The following is a 23,619-nucleotide window of genomic DNA, read 5'->3' on the forward strand; positions in this document are numbered from 1 at the left end:
GGGAGCCTGCTTCTCCTTCTCTCTCTGCCACTCCCCCTGCTTGTGCGCTCTCAAATAAATAAAATCTTAAAAACAAAAATGGGTTAAGAAAATCTTATTCTAAATATTGCATTGATACATTTTGTATCAGAAATTCATGCATTGCTATATCAACATATTTTGTGTCAAAATGTGTATTAGTTTATATAAAAAAATATATGGTGCATTTATTTTTTAAATAAATAATTTATCTTGGGCTGGATTTTTAAAGATTTTATTCTTTTAGGTAATCTCTACAGCCAACATGGAGCTTGAACTCACAATCCCGAGATCGAGTCACATGCTCTAGGGACTGAGCCAGCAGGGTGTCCCTATTTACTCTGATTTTAAATGATAATTGTGCAAAAAACAATATCCTTATATTTAGCTGTAGTTATCCTGACATGGGGGAGATATATAAGTATTTCTCTTCCTTCCTGTATTTTCCAATTTGTCCATATTTTGCATGTTATAATTACCAAAAGACTTTTTAAATAGGGCATTATTTGACCAATTTAAAATTCCCTTAATCCTCGTGAACTTGCTTCGCATTTATTTTCCTCCTTGCCTAGCCAAAGAGATATCTGATGTGGAAGGAGCTAAACCTGAGGTTTGGCAGTCTGAAAATGAAAAACAAAAGAAAGGCACAAGAGCCAAGAATGAAATTAGAGGCAGTGCCAACTTTCCACCCAAGAAAGTCTGCTCACTGTTTTGGGGGGTGGGGTATGGGGAACACAAAAGCCTTTGAAATCGGGGTGGGGAGAAAAGGTCACATGGGCGAAGTAATTAAATAAAACACCACTTAACCGCCCTGTGGAGCACCCTCTCAGGGCTAAAGTGAAGGAATTATTTTAGCAACCTGTGAAGAAACATTACATACCTATATATTTTCCCAAGTCCCTACAGTAATACTAGGCAGGAAATAGTTTCAGGTCATAATTTTACTTTTCAGAGCAAAACCTGATTATCAGATGAATTTTTTTTAATTCTAGAAACAGGCAAAGTCGATTTTTTAATTCATCTTTCCCACCCTAACAGTGTCTACCAAGAAGGAAAATTATGAACCTTATGAGGTTTAATAGTATTTTAGAACTCCTTTTGCAAGGAGATCAAGAACCGGAGAAAGCCCTTGTGAGACGCCTGGGTGGCTCAGTGATTGAGCGTCTGCCTTGGCTCAGGTCGTGATCCAGGGATCCTGGGATCGAGTCTCGCATTGGGCTCCCCATGGGGAGCCTGCCTCTGCCTCTGTGTGTCTCTCATGAATTAAATAATTAAAATCTTAATAAAAAAAAACCTGAGAAAGGCAAGGGTGAGAATGTTTATAAAGCCAAGCAATGACTGGCAGATGCTTTTCATAAAGACAAATAGTTAATTCATTGTGAAGGAAAATGTGTAATCATTTACCAGCTGTTGGAACTGTTTAATACTATTAGCGTGTGACATTAATTGCTACTCCAAGTAACATATGGCATGGATGCAGAAAAGGTAAGCTGTCAGACAGGACTGCGTGCGCTTTGCATTGTTCCCAGGGCCGAACTGCCAATAGGTCCCTGACCCTCTGCCCTTCCTTGACCTCTTTGTGTTTGCAGGTGATCATGGGCCGACTTCCGGCCAGGCTAGTGCGGGTAGAAGTGACGTACACCTCTTTCACACCTGACCCCTACCGCCCCCACACCTGCCAGGCTCCATTCTGCTTCTGACCAACGGGAGAGGCATTAGAGGCGACAAGACGCAAAGAACCATTGCTGCTTCGAGGCGAGCCAGCTGACCAGGAACGCCCGCTCTGGGCCCTGTGAACCTGTCCTGTACACGCCCCCGTTGTTAGGCACCTGTTAACCACGTGCAAATGGCTGAATGGGCTCTGCCCAGGAGCACAGACCTGAAGTCACTTGAGCAGCGCGGCTTGGAGGTAAGGCTGATCTTGACGAAGGGGGTCTTTCAAATTCGTACCAGGCTTCACCCAGCACTCAAATTACCACTGGTGGAAGAATTGCTTTCTTTGTTATGTTTAACTCGAGACAGAGGTGGTGACATCTGCACTGCTAATTCCTCACTGGTGAAGAAATCTGGTGACGCTCTAGTTGCTTGGGAATAACTCAGAATTTTTGGTTCAGACTTTAATCTGGTCATTTGCAGATAAAGTAAGAAGGATCATGCATACAACCTTAATAAAACCCTCAATCTTTCCCCCCAAACATTATTCCTTTATAATCCTAGGTCAAGAACCAATATCTTTGGTCATTTTACACAATATCTTCTCATAAGGCAAGAAGAGTCCTTCTTGAAGATTAGGGAAACTGACCTCAGAAATTTATTTATTTTTTTAAAGGTATTATTTATTAGAGAGAGAGAAAGCACACAAGTGGGGGGTGGGGGACAGAGGGAGAGGGAGAAGCAGTCTCCCCACCGAGCAGGGAGGCTGACACGGGGCTGGATCCCGGGACCTGGAGATCATGACCTGAGCTGAAGGCACACACCCAACTGACTAAGCCACCCAGTCACCCCTGACCTCAGAAGTTTAACTACTCTGGGGCACCTGGGTGGCTCAGTGGGTTAAGCATTTGCCTTCAGCTCGGGTCATGATCCCAGGGACCTAGATCAAACCCCACTCAGGCTCCCTGCTCAGCAGGGAGTCTACTTCTCTCTCTCTCTCTCTCTCTCTCTGCTCACCCATCCCCCACCACCCCCTGGCTCCTTCTCTCTCACTCTGTCTTGCTCTGTCAAATAAATAAACAAAATCTTTAAAAGAAAACCTAACTGCTCTTACAGTTTAGACATGTCTGGCTGTTCTGTGGGGATGAAGAAGGGCCGATCAGCATCTTTGATGAAATAATTCTGCAAAGATAACCACTGAGTTTTGACCAATGAGGTTGGAGCCAGTCAACTTATTTTTTTCCTTGAATAAAAGTCAGTAATATTAATCCAAACTGTTCAGTGCTCTCAGTTCCCATCATTTGAATCTTGCCATCCCTTCCCCAACCAAAAAAAATAGATGAAAGTCAAATCAGACAATAATGGGATGCCTCAGACCAAAATGACATTAAATGTTTTTTTATTGAACAAAAAGAGATAAAACATGGAAGTTGAAATCACTGAGCAAAAGCAGCTCACCAGGTGAAGCTGCTATACTTTGTGCTAAATAACCTTATGAATTGAGAGTATACAGAACACATATAATATGTAAGTTACCTCAACAGCAAAGGAGAAGGTGTAGATTACAGTTTTGGAAGGAAAAATTTGGTCAAATGACAAATTTAGTTGCTCAAAATTTCTAGCCCTTATCCACCTAAATTCAGTATGATTCTCCACGTGCACATTTAGTATGTGCATACTGAATTCCCATTCTAACAGAAGCTGCTTTTTGGTAGAAATTTAAAAAGATTTTTCACGTTTATCTGATGTGCCATTCAATTTTTAAAATTTTGTATTTGATATATGTATGTGTGTTTATTTATACACTCTTTAGAAACCCCAAACCCTTGTGTATAAGTAGAGGGGTCATGCTGTTTTTAAACTAATATTGGTGAATTTCAGTTATCATTTCTCCTGTGTGTCTAAGAAACTTCCTATGTTTTCAATGCACCCACACAGACAGGTGGGTTGACAGATATGTCAAAAATACTTTATGAAAAGAGGGAGGTAGCTCATGCGAGTTGGCAACCTTTTGTCTATTGTTTCCTGTTGGAGCAAGCTGCCTCCCTTTGACATCTCACAGTCAAAGATGAAAGGAAAACTTTTTACTTTGAAGCCTAGTTAGCACAGTCGTACATTTACTATAATCCACCTTTGCATTGGTTTATTGGGCTTTCTAATGTAAGATGACAAATACCATACACCCAATACACAGCATCAAAAAAGTACTGAAGAAACATTTTATAGACACTATCTTGATGTTAAACATCAGCTTCAATGGGATACATTTCCAGAATGGGTTTGTTACCACTTTATAAACACTCTAAGCCAAACAAACAGCACAAATAACATCAATGTTGTCTTTTTTTTTCCCAATATCTGAATCAATTACTGGAGGCTAATCCTAACATACACTACTAAAGGGGGGGGGCAAAAGAAGAGAATTCATGACACACTGCAAAGATAGGACTACAGCATCTTAGTTGGAGGGATGATCTTAAGGTGCAGAAAGAGGGGATTCTCTAGAAGGTGATGGTGTGGTTTCTTCGGGTGGAAAAACCGTGAGCGTACAAGCTCGGATGCCACCAAGGGACTCAGGCAGATCAAAAACCTTATGCCACTCATCTTTATCTGGGTCATATTTCTGCACTATCTCCACCATACAGCGATTATTCCAGGAGTACCCCCCAACCACATAGATTTTGTTTTCAAAGACGGCGACCCCGACATCACTCTGCCCCCTTAACATGGCAGCAATTGGGGTCCACTGGTCAAGAATAGGTGAGTAGTATTCACAGCTCAGGACATCATCATAATCACTTGTTCCTCGGAAGTGATTACCACCAATGACATAGAGCCTCTCTCCCACCGTACACATGCAGTGGAGACCTCTGACGGTGGTCATCGGTGCCTTCTGGATCCATTTGTCAGTATCAGGGTCAAAGCACATCAGCTCCTTTTGGAAAGTGTCATGAGTGATTCCTCCTAAAGAATGACAATAGGCATGAGGGAAACAGACTATTATAAAAATGCAAAAGTATTATTTACTTTCAGCTGTGGTCCTATCCTATTCTTGATTGGGGAGGTCATTTATGAAATATATGTTAGCTATGCCAAAGCGCCTCTAGAACAATTTCATGTCATTTTTTTTTCCAGAGGATTTGGAGCTCTCATTATAATGGCATGGCATCTACACACATAAAATAGGTAGAGGGCGTAAATCATTGATTAGTAGAGCATATGATTTCCTGGATGGCTCTTTCAATATAAGACGTCCTGTAGTTGCTCATAAATTTAACACCCCAAACCTGTCAATCACACACTCCAGGCCTTTCACTGATCTGTCTTGATTACAGATTTCATAAGGCAGCAGCATTCGGAGACTCAGACCACAAGTGTCACCTTAATGCCTCTCTATTCTCTAATAATGTAAGGGCTGGCCTGGTGCTGGCAGGCTCTCAGAAGGGGGGGAAAGTGTCAAAAGTAGATGATGTCAGGGCCAAATGAGAAGAAGCTGCCTGACAAAGCAAAATGTCAATACCAGAGGTACCACATTAAAATGAGACTCCTTTCTAAATGGGACATAAGGATGCTTTCAACACCAACAGTTGGAGAATGAAAGTTGCTATTAGGACAAACTGTAGCCATTTTAGAATCTGTTATCAGAAAAATATACGTGCATGTAGCCACATATAAGTAATCAGCACAGAATTATTCTTGCAAGGACACACAGTAGAATCCCCTGATAATGCTGAGGAAAAGGGAAACACATATTATTGGTTGCACTAAATGAGAGCATGAACATTATTATGCATTATATGTATATAAGAAGCAAGTTTATGCACAGTAGCGTCTATATGTTATATTGTGATATATTTCCTCATAGAGTTTAGCTAAATGTAAAATCAAAATGAATTAAGTGTCGTGACAGAGACTATGAACGGGGCCTGTTAGAGTACAGGGTTTATTAGAGCACAGAGTATGGGAACTGAAAGGTAAACTAGAGAAACTGAATGCTTTCCAGTTTCTTCCAAGCTTTGTATTCATAGCATGGCTGGTTTGCTGCTCATCTTATGAACTTATAGAATACACAAAGACATCCATATGCAAATGCACACATATGATATCTGTTCTAAAATCACTGCAAATTTTATTTTGATTATCCTTTTTTCAGGATTATTTTTCTAACGCTGTATGGAAAGATGGTGACATAGTTAAAAGTCTATGTGTTATATTAATTTTATCTGCATTATGATTGCTTACCTGAAATATACATTACTCCTCCATACACAGTCCCAGCATGGCCATAGTGGGGTTCACTCATTTTGGCAACATAGGTCCACTCGTTTGTTCTTGGATTGTAACACTCTACTGTGGCTGTTGTTTAAGGGGGGAAAAACAGACAAGAAAATGATTTATAATTTCAAATTTAGCAATGAGTTATTTTTCCTTTTAGGTAGAATAATAATATTCAAACAACTGAATCATATCTAATACAGGTATGAAATCTCTTTATTTTTTTTACTTTAGGGGTCTCTTTTTTTTACTTACTGAGATTATATTACTAAAATGAACCATTAATTTTACATTAGACTAGATACTTATGTAATAATCTAACATATTTCTGTCACTGCAGAAATTGCTAGGATTTTTCTTCAAGGATCTTGTTACATTTTTATCATTTGACATTTCTCCCATTTCCTTGTTCTAAATTTGTGGGAAGATGAAAAAAATCCTAAGAAAGAAGAAAAGTCAGTTCAAGGCCCCCATGCTAATCCACCATCTAGGAAACAAAGGTTAATAGATAGGAAGCAAAATCTGAAGTTGAGAATGAACATATGCACACTGCCTGGCATATGTTCTGGCCGCCTCCTGCTTTATTTCATATCCAGACTACACAACAGACATTGACAATTTTTCTACATTTCTACATTAAAGCCAATAGTGTGTACATATCCAATATATTATAGCCAGCAATGCTCCTACCAGAAGATGATTGGCAGCATAATATGAAGTTAAGATTTTTATTAGGGGCACTTCCTTTCAGTAATAAATTTATCATATTTAACACAAAGTGTTTTGGAGAAGTGACCTCAATTTATTTAAATATCAATCTGCTATAACCTCGAGAATAGAACAGTGACAGTTCCAACAGACAGAAAATGTAACCCTTCATAAAAGGCAGAAAGAAAAAGGGCTGTTACAACTATTCTGGTCAAAAACATAAAGTCTAGGGGCACCTGGCTGGCTCAGTCAGAAGAGCACGTGAGTCTTGATCTTGGTCACAAGTTCAAGCCACGTGTGGACTGTAGAGATTACTTAAATAAATAAAACTTTAAAAAAGAAACCTCACACAAAGTCTGGGTAGACTTGAAAAGTTCATACTGTTTACTACAGATGCTGTCAGTTGGCAACCTATTTTCTTGTCCTGACCCTGCTTTCGTCTTATGAACAGAGCCATAACACTGCTCACGGAAGCACTGTGATAAACTGAAAATTAAAATGAGCAGGTTCCCTTGAAGTTGGAGTTGACCATATGATACAGTTCAAGGCAATGGAATGGAAGCAGAAATCTACTGAGCGGGGGCCATTTGATCAAGCCATTGGAATACCTAACTGATGAATCATCCTTTGAACAAGATTTCTTATTAAAAAAAAAATGTGGGAACAGGCAAAACTAGAGAGAAAAAAATGAGAGATTCATTTTTTACTCTAGTCTATAATTTCATTTCTTCATCAAATTGACTATGTGTGGTAGTTATTTCCCTCCTAACAACCCCTACATTAAACCACTTCTCATATCCCTTTGCTGATTGCCTTTTGCACTGACGTGAGCTTTACATTTTCAGGCTTATTTCAAAGGCTTTTTCTGTTCTCATTTCAATCTACTCTCTTGTTAGTTTTGTTCATTGCTTTAAGCCTGGACCCTTACCAACTCTATTTCTTCTTCTTTTTTTCCCAACTCTATTTCTTCTAAATCCTTCCATTAAGTAGCCAGATCCTGCAAAATCTTTCCCCCAAACAAGAGTTATTGCCACAATTCATGACAAGATAAAACTGATTACTGCGATACTGGTTTTGGCTATTTGTAGCCACTGGACATCTTCTCTAATGTTCATTTCCATTTGCCTTTAGCATGACTTTCACTTAATTGACAAGCACAATCCTACTGAATGTACATTATTCTCTCTCTCTTTCTCCACTTACAGAGGATCTAGTATATTGATTAGTACTTGGCATTAGCAAAGTAATTAATGGTAGGGTTTTAGCCGTTAAAAAAAAAAAGTAGTCTAATCACACATCCTATCAGTGAAAGGGTTTAAAAAGACTTCCAGAGATCATCTTTTCCACCTATTTGATGGCAAAGACAGGTTTTACTATAGTTCTATGCTTTCCTTAATGAAAAATTCTGCCTTGAACTTTGAAATTTCTAGAGAGTAACAGTCTTTCCTTATGTCTAATTCAATCTATTCTGATGGAGCTTCCATTAGTTTCCTCTTATTCTTTTCAGACTGGAGCTAGCACTTGAATAGCTATTCATTCTTTATGATTATTAAAATTTTCCCATGTAGAGAGAGAATGCTGTTCTCCTGTCAGTGAATTAATTGCATTTTTCCCCTAATAGGGGTTTTAAGAATCCATCTATATTTTCTCATACAGGAGTAACTAACCTAAGTGTAAGATTGCTATTAACCACCAATAATATAATAACTATGTAATAGTCCATCATCCTTCAACTTTTCTTCTTCCAGCTAAATAATCCATTTCCTTTAGCTTTTCCTATCATTTAATATTTACTGTCAACCTCTAGACTGTCTCCATGAAGAATTGCTGTTATTCTCAGCAAAATCAATAGTATTTAGTTTTAAAATAGAATACATCTGATTAAAAGTGTATACACACATACATGCTCTTATTTTCGATGTTCACAAGGCAGTGGGATATAGGCTTGTGCCAACAACCTTGATGCAGGGGCAGAGAAGGGGGAGGCAAGGGATGATGCAAGGGACAAAGCAGTGGTTCCATCATGGTCTATGACGGGTTGGGCATGGTAATGAACTAACTAGGAAAGTCTAGAATAGAGTCAGGCCAGTTATGGCCTGTAAGCCAAATCCAGCATGTTTCCTGCTTTTGTACGCCCCACAAGATAAAAATATGAATAGTTTTTACCTTTTTAAGGAGTTGGGGGAAAAATCAAAGGAAATATGTTTTGTGACATGTGAAAATCATATGGAATTCAAATGCTAGTGTTCATATAGGAAGCTTTATTGGGATACAGCCTCACCCATTCATAAACTGTCTATGGTTGCTTTTGCAATATAACAGCAGAGGTGATTAGCTGTGATAAGATCCTATGGCCTACAGAATTTCACTGACCCTTATTCTAGAGAATCTTCTTCAGTAATCTGGTTGCAGGCAATTTAGAGACCCTCTCCAATTTAAGAATTACATATAGGTTGCTTAGTTGATATAAATCACTAAAGATTCCTATTTTCTCAGGCGATTATACTGGAGTCCAGAATTGGTCCCAAGAGATGATATGGAACTTACTTGTTCTTTCTGAGATTATGAACGAGATGAACCCTGAATCATCACTGGAATGATGATGGCTCCCACAGAGGGACTATGATCTCTAGAATCTTAGAGTGTCTACTGGTGATGTGTTAATGAAGAAAACTGCAAGTCCATTAAGGGATATGAAGGCATTTGATAAATTTTGGTAATTTTATTGCATTTATTTGAAAAAAATCTAATATATTTTCTATAAATTATTTCATTATTTGAAAGCTGGACTTATTAATATTTAACAGAAATGAAAGCTATCTGAGCTGTCATATTTCTCTTCAATATAGAAAACCTCAATGGAAGATCGATGTCTTAAATGACAGAAGTTTGAAAAATGCCAGAAATAACTGACTCTTCCTTTCACTTAAGTGACAGTTCCTCTAAGCTTCACATACTTTCCAATTGTACCTGGTGTCAAGGGAGAGAAGCATTTCTAAGGAATTCTATTTCAGCAATATACCAGGCTCACACACACATTAGTAGTATCTCTTTGATGCGCTATGGTCTTAGGACCATCCATACACACTCCATGAAGGGATTTTAAAAGGCCCAATGCATTAAAACGATCTAAAATGTCTTGCAAATGCTGACACTGTTTCCTTTTCAGAATTACATATAGGAAATGGTCATCGTGTATATAAAGAATAAATAATATACTGGTACTTATGACCCTACTAAATTTTTTTAGAAGAACAAGATTTTACTTTTAAGTCATCTCTACACCCATCTCTACACACAGGGCTTGAACTTACAACCCCGAGATCCAGAGTCATATCCTCTCCCAACTGAGCCAGCCAGGTGCCTCAAATATATTAAATTGTTAAACAACTCTCCCATCGATCCTTGTTTGCCTGCCACCCACTCCTACCCCCTTCTCTATTTACACAGGCATATTAACATGGCAATGTAATCAGTTAAGATGGGAACGTTAAATTACTATAACAGATGTTCTTGTGTGTGTATAGAGGGCGTTCCCGTGAAAAAACGCTTACAGAGCAGGAGAAATGTTAAAAGCCCAGCCTCTGGCTGGAACATTCAGAAATATAAGCAAGAATCTCTTTAGGACCCAAATCTGCCATTCTGCAAAAACCATGGGTCGGAGAGAACTGGAAAGGGCAAGTAACACATATACAAAGAGAAATACTCTTAATAAAGAATTCAGAGGAAGTCAACAATACAGTATGTGACAAGATAAAATGGTCTACTTCTTGCTCCCAAGTAGGTCTAAAATAGGAGAAACTTAAAGGAGGTGGTGTGGCCTAAAGGTTCTCTTGCAATTAAGATCTAAGATTTCAGTGCACTTAAGCCAATCAACTGATTTTCTTAAAAACAAAAACAAAACAACAACAAAAAACCTTCCAATATATTTTAATTTAAACCATTTACTACAGACTGGCTTTGCTGGCTATGGTGATATTAGGGCAAACAGTCATTTTCTATAAAAGTATACTTACTTATATATTATAGAAGATAATTTCAAAGGGAAAGAAATATCGTTGTCCTTTAAATGGAATTAGAGTTATTTCTTGGTATTGAAGGTTTCTGTTTATATTACAATCATCTATGTATTTGTGAAACATGCAGTTTACAAATTTAGATAAAAATGGGCCAATATTTACCATCTAGAGGCGTAATAATTTTTAGAAATTTATTTTAGAAATTTATTTATTTTAAAGATTTCATTTATTTATTCATGAGAGACACAGAGAGAAGCAGAGACATAGGCAAAGGGAGAAGCAGGCTCCATGCAGGGAGCCCTATGTGGGACTCAATCTCGGGACCGTGGGATCACGCCCTCAGCCAAAGGCAGAGGCTCAACCGCTGAGCCACCAGGCATCCCTTTTTTAGAATATTTAAATCATTATCCTTAGACTTAAACTCTGGGACATTGTGATTTTTAAACCTGAAATTTAATCAAACAGTTATTATGAATTAGAAAAAGCTCATGAAAAGCATACTTCTCTTGTTTTACTTTCAAACTGAAACACAGAAGACTATTTTTAATACAAGATGGAGGGTGTGATTTCTGAAGGTCATGAGCAAGGAAGGCAGCCACATGCCCAACGGGGTAGTCTACTTCTTGGTCCCAAATGAGTATAACATGGCAAGAGCCCAGAAAAAGGAAGCCTATAGCTTCTTGATTTTATGTAATGACTCTCATTGGCTTGAAGATTATAAATTCTCAGAAAAATAGGGCCTCTAATTAATAGTAGGAATGATATATTGAAAACTGTATATTAACAGCGATGATAGCATCAATAAGCCAGCATTGACTGAAAACCTGGAGTTATCTTCCTTGAGTAAAGAAGTTCTGAAATGACCACTGCCAGGATTGATGACCTATAATTTGTAAACTTTAAAGATTATCTTAAAAAAAAATAAAGATTATCTTATATGAGTAGTTTTACTAAAAAGGCACCACGTCACTAGTTGCAGCTTCTGAACATTTCCAGACACCATCGATTTAAAATAGTATAACGTCATGAAAATAATGTGTGTGGGTTGCCTGAGGAGACCTGAAATGACAGTTCTACACTAAGGGTACTGATGCCTCCAATGCTTTTACAAGTCTGATTATTAGGGGTGCTTGGGGGGCTCAGCCGATTAGGTGGCTGCCACTGGCTCAAGTCGTGATCCCATGGCCCTGGGATCGAGCCCTGCATCGGGATCCCTGCTCAGTGAGGAGTCTGCTTCTCCCTCTCCCTCTGTTTCTACCCCACTTTGTGCTCTCTCTCTCTCTCAAATAAATAACCTTTTTTTTTTAAGTCTGATTATTAAAATATATTGGGAAATCTGCATGGTTCATGATAATGATACCTAGCCCAACCATTTGGAAAGCCTGGTCTTAGAAAAAATATCACTGTGACAAAAGAAAAAAACTAGGGAGGAAAGATCAGTAACATTAAGACATCACTAATGAGAAAGGGCTTGATAAGCTGGAAAGTATAAGAGCTGAGAGCAGTTCTTTTTGCCTCCAATAAATAGCTTGTTCTTAAATCCATTAAGCTACCAAGAAAAAATTCTGATAATTACTCTGAATTTGTTCAGAGCCAATGCCAATATTTTCCACTTCCCCAGCATTACAGAGCCTGAAATACTGGTCAACTACAGGGATTCTATTCATCACAGAATAAAAGAGGGTGAAAAAAAGAGGCCAAACGATGATGTAACATCATCATATCATCATATCAAACAGATATGTAAGGCATAACAGAAAATATGGTCTTTAAGATTTCTTTTTGGACAGTTATCTTATTCTAATTTCATCTTAAATAACAAGATCAATGTTAACTTACATAGCCAAAGTACTGCTCTATGTTAACTGTATTTGTGACCAAACTTAGATTAGGGGGACAAAAAATATATCTAATAAAGCTTACCAGATCAGTTTATAGTGAAGGAAACTGGTATTTCATTAAGAAAGAATGATTTTTTTAATTTTATGTATGTATGTATGTATGTATGTATGTATGTATGTATATGAGAGAGAGCATGACTGGGGGGAAGACCAGAGGAAGCAGGACAGCAGACTCCATGCTGAGCACGGAGCCTGATGCAAGGCTCAATCTCATGACCCTGAGATCATGACCTAAGTTGAAGTCAAGAGCTGGACATTTAACTGACTGAGCCACCCAGGCACCCCAAGAGAGAATGATTTTTAAAACTAACAGTCATAGGTCATATTACTCACAGTAAATGAAGTTTGGGTAATATTGAACTTTGTATATTTAATTGACAAAGAAAATTATCTTACTATGTGGTCTAAGAAAGGGTAACAGATTATGTAAAAGAAGAAACAATAATAGTCCTCTGTAAAGAAGAATTTTAACCTGTACAGTAAAATATTATGTGGGCTTTTAAAAATGGAAAATAAGAAAACATGCCAAACTTCTGTCCGAGACACTATTACAATTTAAATTAGCAGAATATACTTTGTAGTTATACTGTCAAGATGAAAACCATATATACTGCCAAATAAAATACTCTGCAACATACTGATATATTCCTAAGATATAATTTGTACCCTGGCCAACAATATAAATCCGGATTAGGCATACAGATTGTCTCTGATATTTCCTAAGAAAAACAGTTTAAATGAAACCCTAGCTACATTTTTTGTCTTTAATTTTACAGAACTGCTTATTTTATGATTTAATGAGAATTTTTGGGTAAAGAAATTAGTCTCTATGCTTAACATAAATGCAAACACTTACGCAGTTCACCAGCTGCATTTCGCCCACCAACTGCATACAGATATCCTTTGAGGGCACTTAGGTGGAAGAAGGTGCGCTTTTCATTTAAAGATGCAACCTGCATCCATTTATTGTATCGAGGATCAAATCTGAAGACTGTATCGACTGCTGTTTTTCCTTTTGTGTCATAATTACTCTGTCCACCGACGACATAGAGGAAATTTCCAATGACAGCAATGCCATGCTGGTACCTTGGAGCATCCATGGGGGCTAACGATTTCCATTCATGGGCCTTTTCATCATACATGCGCAATTCCTTGCTGACAACCAGCTGCTGCCTCAGAACTCCTCCTAGTGTGACCAAATGAGTGGTGTCAGACCTAATGGCAGTCCTGTCTGACTGCATCACTGGTTGCATATATGGCATCATTTGGTAATTGCTGGCTTCCAAAAGGAGATTCACACAAGTATTGTCAGTTCTCATGAAATCCACGGTTTGCACATAATTAATGAGCTCCTGTGGTGTCATCAGTGGAAATCGTATGTTCTTCATTAGTTTTGCAGCAAAGTCCATCCGAGGCTCTTCTAGACGTAGCCAGCGACAGGTAGCCTTAAAGAGCTCAAGTTCAGTGCAGTGCTTAAGGCTATTACTGGAAAGCACAAAGGCAAGACGCTCAAAAGGGAGTTTTAAGAACTCCCCGGTGCTCAGCAATGCAGGAAAATTCTTCAAAACAAAACTGTTGACGTATTTATCCACTTCTGTAAGATTGTAGGTGTTGGCAATCCGACCAACTTCGACACAATTGTCTAAAGTGACCTATTAAACCAATAAAAAAAAATTAAAATGCTACTATTTTCATGACATTCACATCTGGAAAACATAAGCCTGTTCTAGAAAAAGAGTAAACTAAGCTTTTTACTGTCCATATAGATGAAAATAAAGATTCTTATCTAAATACACTAATGATCTAAAGAAAATTCACAAACCACCTTTATCTAATCCAGTAGAAAGTGGCTAAAAGAAAATTACATCAACTAGAGAAAGGATAAAGACTCTATTGTCATTTCAACAGATGTAGAAAAAAAGCATCTGACAAAGTACAGTATCCATTCATGGTAAAAACGCTCAACAAAGTAGGTTTAGAGAGAAAATACCTCAACATAATAAAGGCCATATATGAAAACCCTACAGCTAGCATCATACTCAAATGGGGAAAAAACTGAGAGCTTCTCCCCCGAGATCAAGAAAAAGACAAGGATGTCTACTTTCACCACTTTTATTCAATGCAGTACTAGAAGTCTTAGCCACGGCAATCAGACAAGAAAAAGAAATAAAAGGCATCCAAACTGGTCAGGAAGAAGTAAAATTGTCACTATTTGCAGATAGGAGGACATGATATTTTATATAGAAAACCCTAAAGACTCCACCAAAAAACTACCAGAACTGATAAATGAGTTCAATATGGTCACAGGATACAAAATCAATATACAGAAAGCCACTGCATTTCTATATACTAACAATAAAGTACCAAAAAGAGAAATTTAGAAAATAATCTAATTTGAATTATACCAAAAATAATAAAATAGCTAGAAATAAACTTAAGCAAGAGGTAAAAGACCTGTACTCTGAAAACGATAAAACATTAATGAAAAAAAAATTGAAGAGGACATGAATAAATGGAAAGACATTCCATGCTCATGGTTTGCAAGAATTAATATTGTTAAAAGGTCTATATTACCCAGAGCAATCTACACATTTAATGCAATTCCTATCAAAATGCCAACAGAATTTTTCACAGAACTAGAACAAACAATTCTAAAATTTGTATGGGACCACAAAAGACCTGAATAGCCAAAGCAATCTTGAAAAAGAAAAGCAACGCTGGAGGTATCACAATTTCAGACTTCAAGTTATATTACAAAGCTGTAGTCATCAACACAGTAAGGTACCAGCACAAAAAAAAAAAAAAAAAAAAGACACATAGACCAATAGAACAGAACAGAAAGTCCAGAAATAAACCTGTGATTATATAGTCCATTAGTCTTTGACAAAGGAGGCAAGAACATGCAATGGGAAAATGACAGCCTCTTCAACAAATGGTTTTGGGAAAATTGGGCAGCTGCATGCAAAAGAATGAAACTGGACCACTTTCATATACTATACATAAAAGTAAACTCAAAATGGACTAAAGGCCTAAAAGTGAGACCTACAGCCGTACAAATCCTAGAAGAGAGCACAGGTAGTAATTTCTCTGACATCAGCTGTAACAACATTTTTCTAGAAATATCTCCTGAGGCAAGGAAAAACAAGCCAAAAGAGACTACTGGAACTGTGTCAAAATAAAAACTTCTGCACAGCAAAGGAAACAGGCAAGAAAACAAAAAGACAACCTACTGAATGGTAAAACATATTTGCAAATAACATATTCAAAAAAGGGTCACTATCCAAAATATATAAAGATTTTATACAGTTCAACACCAGGAAAACACAAATAATCTGATTAAAATATGGGCAGAAGATATGAACAGACTTTTCTCCAATTAAGACATTCAGATGGTTAACAGACACAATGAAAAGATGTTCAACATCACTCACCATCAGGGGAATGTAAATCAAAACCACAATGAGCTATGACCTCACACCTGTCAGAATGGCTAAAATCAAAAACACAAGAAACAACAAGTGCTGGCAGGGACGTGGAGAAAAGGGAACATTCATGTACTGATATACTTTTGGTGGGAATATAAACTGGTGCAGCTACTGTGGAAAACAGTATGGAGGTTTCTCCAAAAATTACAAATAGAACTATCATATGATCCAGTAATTGCACCGCTGGGTATTTACCCAAGGAATATGAAAACACTAATTTGAAAGGATATGTGCACCCGTATGTGTACTGGAGCACTATTTACAATAGCCAAATCATGGAAGCAGCCCAAGTGTCCATCCATAGATGAATGGATAAAAGAAGATATGGTGTACCCACGCACAATACACACAGGAATATTATTCAGCCATAAAAAGAATGAAATCTTGCCATTTTCAACCACATGGATGGATCTAAAGAGTATAATGGTAACAGAAATAAGTCAAAGAAAGACAAATATTGTATGATTTCAGTCATATGTGAAATTTAAGAAACAAATGAATGAAACAAAACAAAAAACAGACTCTCAACTACAGAGAACAAACATATGGTTACCAGAGGGGAGGTAGGTGAAGAAATGGGTGAAACAGGTAAAGGGGATTAAGAGTATACTTATCTTGATGAGCACCGAGTAATGTACAAAAATGCTGAATCACTATATTGTACACCTGAAACTAATATAGCACTGTATGTCAACTATATTGGAATTAAAATTTTAAAAATTGGCCTATATTTATTGAATATTGAAAAATAAAGAAAATTCTCAAAATCAGTAAATTACAAAGTTACTCTCAGAAACAATGTTATAACTTGACTATGGCCAAAATAATTCCTTTTTTCTTCTGGAAATGTGTGTTCCTTCTCAGAAGTATACTGATAAAATTCTGGAAAGATGGAAATTTTGGAAAAATAAAGGGTTATTCTATTAAGGTTCACCTTAATCTGCTTCTCAGTCATGATTCTTAAAAGTTACATTGCTAGGGACACGTGGGTGGCTCAGCGGTTAAGCGTGTCTGCCTTCGGTTCAGGGTGTGATCCTGGAGTCCCAAGATCAAGTCCCATATCAGGCTCCCTGAATGGAACCTGCTTCTCCCTCTGCCTGTGTTTCTGCCTCTCTTTCTGTGTCTGTCATGAATAAATAAAATCTTAAAAAAAGGCCACAGAACTAGTAGGAAGCAGAGCTTGACTTAAGTTTAAAAAAAAAAAAAGAGTCACATTGCTAGCAGATCCACAAACAGAAAATCTCTAATACGAGATCTCTAGATTTCTCTTTCACATAAACAGTCATGGTTCATTACTGTAATTCATTTTGATTCTTTCAAATGTTATTGTTTCTAATGAAGGTAATTTAATAAGACAATTATTCCTAGGATGAAATTATTTTCACATTATTTATGTGGAAATACAAGGAAAGGAATCACTTCTGTGAGAATTGGAACAGGTGTGTCTCCATCACATTTACTTGTGGCATAGTTAATTTCTGGTGTCTATGGTGATGGCTTGCAACAGTTTCTCTTGGCCATTCCCCTATTCCTGGCATACTCTAGCTCTGCCTGGAGTCAAAATGAGCCCAGAAAAGTCTCCCCTGCACAGGTGACAATGTAGCAAAAACGGAAAATAGGAAAAGGAGACAAGTGATGGATAGGCTCATCTTCAGCAAGAGCTCTTTCTGATGCTATCATAACTGGTCAAAAATGAAAACAGGAAAATCACATCAGCAAATATCATGCAAGGAATAAATAACTGAAATAAGCCTACCATACAAATACCTGTGTGTATATACAAACACACAAGCAGGTCACAGGCAAAGACTCAGTGGTTTCTCTTAATTTTGTCAAGTGTGTGTTCACATGTCATATAAACTTCACTGACACAACTGCATTGTTAACAGATTGGCAAGTGATTAAGAGAAAATTGGCTAATCCTTCTCTTATCCTTTCATTTAAAAGCTGAAATGAGACTAAAATGATTACTCCTCTGCATACAATATCAGCCCACTTGAGATACATCATCACTGAAAACTCTAAGGTTAACACACATACACAAGGTTATGTTCATAATATTATTCAGGAAGAATTTGAACAATTTTAAGCAGCTGATTTGCTTTGCAGGAATCACCAAAAATTTTTAATTGTTTATTATTCTTAATAGCTATATATTTCTTAAAAATAGCTAAAACAGAATTACAACACAATAGAACTAGGAAAAATACATTAACAAATTATGGGCCTTTTGAAATATACCACTTAACACTTTTCAGTACCTTGGGTTTCCAATGTGGTTAATAAAAAGTACTTTTCAATCCAATTTTAGGAGTGGCAGGTTGGCATCTCATAAAATTTTTCATTGTGTAAATGAAGTTACAGTTAATACCCAGTTGCCCACAACACCTCGGGTGGCAGGAGTTAGTATCAGGGGTAATGAGTCCACTTTCTGAAGCAGGAAAGAAGTAGGTCTTCCCCAGAGCAAGGGTAATTTGCACTTTTGAACACATTTACTAGTATGGATAAGCAAAAGTTGACGAGAACACAAAAATAATTATTCCCAAGTTTGCAGAGTCTCATCATTACTGATAGGATTACAGATAAAAACAACAAAGACAGGCACTTCAAATAGGCAAAATGATACCATCAGTTGTTAGTCACCAAATGTAAGTCTAAATTAATAACATATAAAACAAACAGGATAAAAAATTAAAAACCAAACTGTGTAATTTGGAAACAGAATTAAGGAATTTAGTTCCTTCCCCTTTTCCCTGTTTAACTTCATCCAATAAGAAACAGTCACTCAAATAACAGCATAAAAAACCTACCTTTGATTTAAGGGCATTTGGAAAAAATCTATATATCAGTATGCTCAGAGACAGATACACAAAATTGTAACATTCCTTGACAGACCACCTAATATATACAGATAGCTGCCTACTCTTCTTTTAAAAATCACCAGAGAATGGTATTTCATAACCTCCCAAACTGTCATCTTCTTGATGGAAGGAATAGCATTTTCTCTACCCCATGTACAACAGGTATCACACTGTGGGTATATAACAAAGGTTAAATACTCAAATTATCATCAATATCAAAAAGATGTGATGACAGATACAACTAAAAATAGAATGCATTTTGAATTAATATAAAATATTACTAGACCCTTAATTTTAAAATGAAACTCAGATAAAAATTATGTAACAGAAAATCAGTTGTTATGAGTGTCATCAAAACTAAAACAATTAATCATAGATTATAGGATTATTGATACAAAGTCTAGAATAATAGTTAACAATATAAGCAGATCAAAATAATGGAGTAATGGTAAACGATTTTTGGAAAAATACACAATTACTCAATTATGGCTCATTTTCATCCACCTCTCAGTCATGATTCTTAAAAGCGCTTCAGTTAGCATATACCCAAACATTTAGCCTAAATAGTATTAAATAATGGATATGTGTAGTAATGTAACATTTAACAAAAGTCATGTATATATTAGAATATATTACATTTTGAAAAATAAAATATGAAGTTTAAAGCTTATTTTAAAGAATATAGTTCATTAGTAGAAAGAACTCTAATTTCATCAGAATCTATAGCCTGGTCAAAATTCCAAAGAAGAGTTATTACAGATTAGAATTCATATACATATTAGTGTTTTAAAGGATAGAGAAGCAAAACAGGACAAAATTTCTCAACTACTTATGAGAACTAACAAACTTGCTTTAAAATAATCAAGTGCTCATTTAGGTTTCTTTAGTATAAAATATTATAAATTATTCTATTGTAATCAAACAACCTTCATAGGTCACCCTAAAGGCAGTTCCAGGCATCATAATTTTTAAAGTGGTATTCTCATTAACACACTCAGTGCTGCCATATTAAATTGTTCAAATGGCACTCAATGCATCCAAACATATCATTACCATAACATGATATTTTAATGACAGGTTTCATCAGAAATCTGTGATGTTATTTTGGTGAAGATCAGTGTGTTATACGAATAAACTTCCATTTAGGAAAAAAAGACTCCTAACTCTGGGAAAGGAACTAGGGGTGGTGGAAGGGGAGGAGGGCGGGGGGTGGGGGTGAATGGGTGACGGGCACTGAGGGGGACACTTGACGGGATGAGCACTGGATGTTATTTTGTATGTTGGTAAATTGAACACCAATAAAAATTAATTTATTAAAAAAAAAGGAAAAAAGCAAAAACAAAAATGAGTTTCTGCTTTTGTGCCCTCAAGGAAAATGCAAAGACTAAGAAGTTAGCTGGCAAATTTGGGGGGACTCTTCAGATAGTCAATGCAGTAAATTCTCCTTGGTGCTATCTAGTTTATTAAAATGGCAGCCTGACATTAAGTATAAGCAATGCAGAGAGAGAAAGCCATGTCCATGGACTGGGGAAAAAATCAATTAAAAGCTACTTTGTGGGGGTGGAGGATGTAAGAGGCATCTTGTCCCAGGCCTCCTTCCACAGGTGAGGACATCACAGGACACAGGGAAGGGACCTTTTGGTAAGAAGAACAAAAAGATGATTAAAAACCAAAAACTTTGTCTCAGTCTTTGTCTCTCTTCAAATTCTAACTGCCATCTGAGGGGACTACTGATGGTGCATCTCCAGCGTGGGGGATCCAATTCTCTTATTGCTATGCACTTTGAATGCATATCCCTTTTTGGATACAATCTTAGGTATTATAATGGCTATGGGAGGATGACTTGGTTTGAGCCCAGACTCTTCTTGCCCTAGGGAGTCCCACATAGCAGATGGGCAAAAATGCAGTGGTTCAAGTTACAGGCAGGAATAATATTTAGGGTATTTAACAACTAGCACAGTGTGGGTACTAACTAATGAGAATAGATGCTCAACCATAAATAAGTATCTGGGTATTGCTCACTGAATGTCTGCCTCAACAATAAGGAAGTCAAGCATGGTTTAATTGGGGGAGGGGAGAGGCAGTTTTGAGTCACTGTAAAATGATTTATACCAGTCTTCCTCTAATTAAACTTCCCCAAAGGCAAAAAACTATCTGAAAAGACATGTTTGTTAATTTTTGTGGGCAAACCGAATTAGATCAAACAAGGAATGTGAAATATAAGCACCATACAGAAAATTCTGGCATCAAGAGGAACATTCTCAAAGCTTGCGCTGATATCATCATTGAATAGTGAAAGAAACTATCTTTTCCAGTAACTTCTTATTTCCTTCATTGTCCCCTTGAGAGAACTCCTTTTCTCTGCCTTTTGCCTCTCCTACATATGCACCTCCTTTCTTCTTTTAAAGATTTATTTTATTTGAGAGAGAGAGGCAGAGAGAGAGTAGGGAGGGGCAGAAGGAGAAGGAGAGAGAGAATCTCAAGCAGACTCCTCACTGAGCTTGGAGCCTGATGCAGGGATTGATCTAAAGACCCTGAGATCACAATCTGAGCTGAAACCAAGAAGTGGGACACTTAACCAACTGAGCCACCCAGGCACCCCTTTCCTCCTTTGTCTTCCACTGTCGCCAATTCTTTATTACCACCAGTCATCTCAATAAAATTATCTACATTCCATTGTGAGCTCCCCACCCCAATCAGTGATAATCAATGTACAAATGGAACCAATGTTATATATACATGCATCAAGGAAAAAAAAGAGAGACACTTAAAAAACCCCGGAATTTAAAGAGAGTATCACCAAGTCTAAAGCACAATGGCATCTTCATTCTCTGATTAAATATGCTTTTATATAAAAAGAAAATGGTTTCTTGCTCACCTTCATTCTGGTTTGTTTATTCTGTGTAATTGTATATTTAAATTATAATATCTCCAGTTCAATGACAAATGTCCTACTTCAGCAATTTGATGTTAAAAATTGGCTTTTGTGGGATAGCCTGTAAACCTCCATATTCGTAATTCCATGGGGCAAATGCTAGGTGTTACAAATTCCGAATAGCAGACAAATGATAAGCAAAAAATTTAACCACAACCTGTTCGTAAATCAAGGAATGGCTGCACAATATTTAGCATGCTGTAGTTATACAATGTCATAAAGACAAAAACAAATGTAATTCTTAGACCCGTAACTAAATGAAGCTAATTTTCCATCATCTCCATGATACATGAAAGTAAAATGTTTTTAGTTTAATAGCAAATTTTACCTACTCTGCTTTACAACCTTTGCTGTTATCCCTCTGCATGGTTCTCTTTTCCACAACTGGCAAGAAAGTAACATAGCAAGAACAAAAGCACCAGATCCCATAAACTATAATACTAATTAACACCTTAAGAGAAAAGCATTACTTCAAAAGATGGCAAAGTTGGGAGGGGAGTGGTTCTTGTTCTATGGAGCCTGAAGCTCTATTCTAGAACACTGGTGCTTCTACCACCTAAGGTGAGGGTGGCTTTACTATTGGATTTAAAAGTTATCATTCGAAACATCTGGGTGGTTCAGTGGTTGAGCGTCTGCCTTTGACTCAGGGCATGATCCTGGGGACCGGGATCAAGTCCCACATCGGGCTCCCTTCATGGAGCCTGCTTCTCCCTCTGCCTATGTCTCTGCCCCTCTCTCTCTGTCTCTCATGAAAAAATAAATAAAATATTTAAAAAAATTATTATCATTCAAGGGGAGCCTGGGTGGCTCAGTTGGTTAAGCATCCACCTCTTGACTTTGGCTCAGGTCATAATCCCAGGATCGTGGGATTGAGCCCTGAGTGGGGCTATGAGCCCAGTGGGGAGTCTGCTGGAGATCCTCTCCCTCTGCCCCTCCCCTCACTTGCACATTCTCTTTCAATCTATCTCAAATAAATGAATCTTTAAAGTTGTCATTTAAAACTAACATAAAAATACTTTGTGAGTTGTCTGCTGAGTCACATTTTATGTCCCACTGCTCCTCTTCAGCCACACAAGTGATTAAGAATGGGATAGGCTATAGTTGTATTGGAAACTAACTTTTCTTTCTAAAAACTCAAACCCAAGTAGTGTTTTGGTTATGTAAAGTATAATCACACTGCATCATTAAAAACATAAACCTAGGGGCGCCTTGGGTGGCTCAGTCAGTTAAGTGTCTGCCTTTGGCCTCGGGTCATGATCTAGGGGTCCTGGAATCAAGCCCCATGTCAGGCTCCCTGCTTGCTTCTCCCTCTCCCTCTGCCTGCTGCTCCCCCTGCTTGTGCTCTCTCTGTGTCAAATAAATAAAATCTTTAAAAATAATTTTTAAAAAACCCATAAACCTAATTGCTCAAAACCTTTGGTTTAAGCACACAATCCTTAAAACATGAAATTGTTATATTTAAAAATTATCCATAAAACTTAGTTTGTGGGAGAACTCAAAACAAATCTACCTTTGAAAAATATATTATCTTTAAACTTCCAGTTCTTAGAAGTAGAAAAGATATCCAAGGGCTACTCCCCTGCCTGGTCCACTTAATTGATGAGAAGGAAAGAGGAAATAGAGTAAGGCTGAACATTTAACTAAGAAATGGAACACACGAAAGAAGCAGATGGGAAAAGGTGGATTTTATGTAATCTTTACACCAATAATCTGCAACTGTTCTAAAAAATTATCATGGATTCCGAGATGGAATATTTCCACCAT

General features: G+C 37.2%; 1 protein-coding gene across 31 annotated transcripts in view; it reads right to left on the reverse strand.

Annotated features, from left to right (window-relative positions):
* Positions 1 to 3,053: 3,053 nt before the first annotated feature.
* The window catches only part of KLHL13 (kelch like family member 13), a 222,051-nt gene continuing 201,485 nt past the window's right edge, over positions 3,054 to 23,619 (reverse strand). For all 31 annotated transcript variants that reach the window (XM_072743630.1, XM_072743631.1, XM_072743621.1 and 28 more), the window contains 3 exons: positions 13,431 to 14,226; positions 5,914 to 6,027; positions 3,054 to 4,635 (listed from right to left, as the gene is read on the reverse strand). In XM_072743630.1, the coding sequence (XP_072599731.1) occupies positions 4,148 to 4,635; positions 5,914 to 6,027; positions 13,431 to 14,226 (1,398 nt within the window). In that variant the 3' untranslated portion in view covers positions 3,054 to 4,147. The remainder of the gene's footprint in view (positions 4,636 to 5,913; positions 6,028 to 13,430; positions 14,227 to 23,619) is intronic.

Source organism: Vulpes vulpes, chromosome X (genome assembly GCF_048418805.1).
Source record: "Vulpes vulpes isolate BD-2025 chromosome X, VulVul3, whole genome shotgun sequence".
NCBI classification, from domain to species: domain Eukaryota; kingdom Metazoa; phylum Chordata; class Mammalia; order Carnivora; family Canidae; genus Vulpes; species Vulpes vulpes.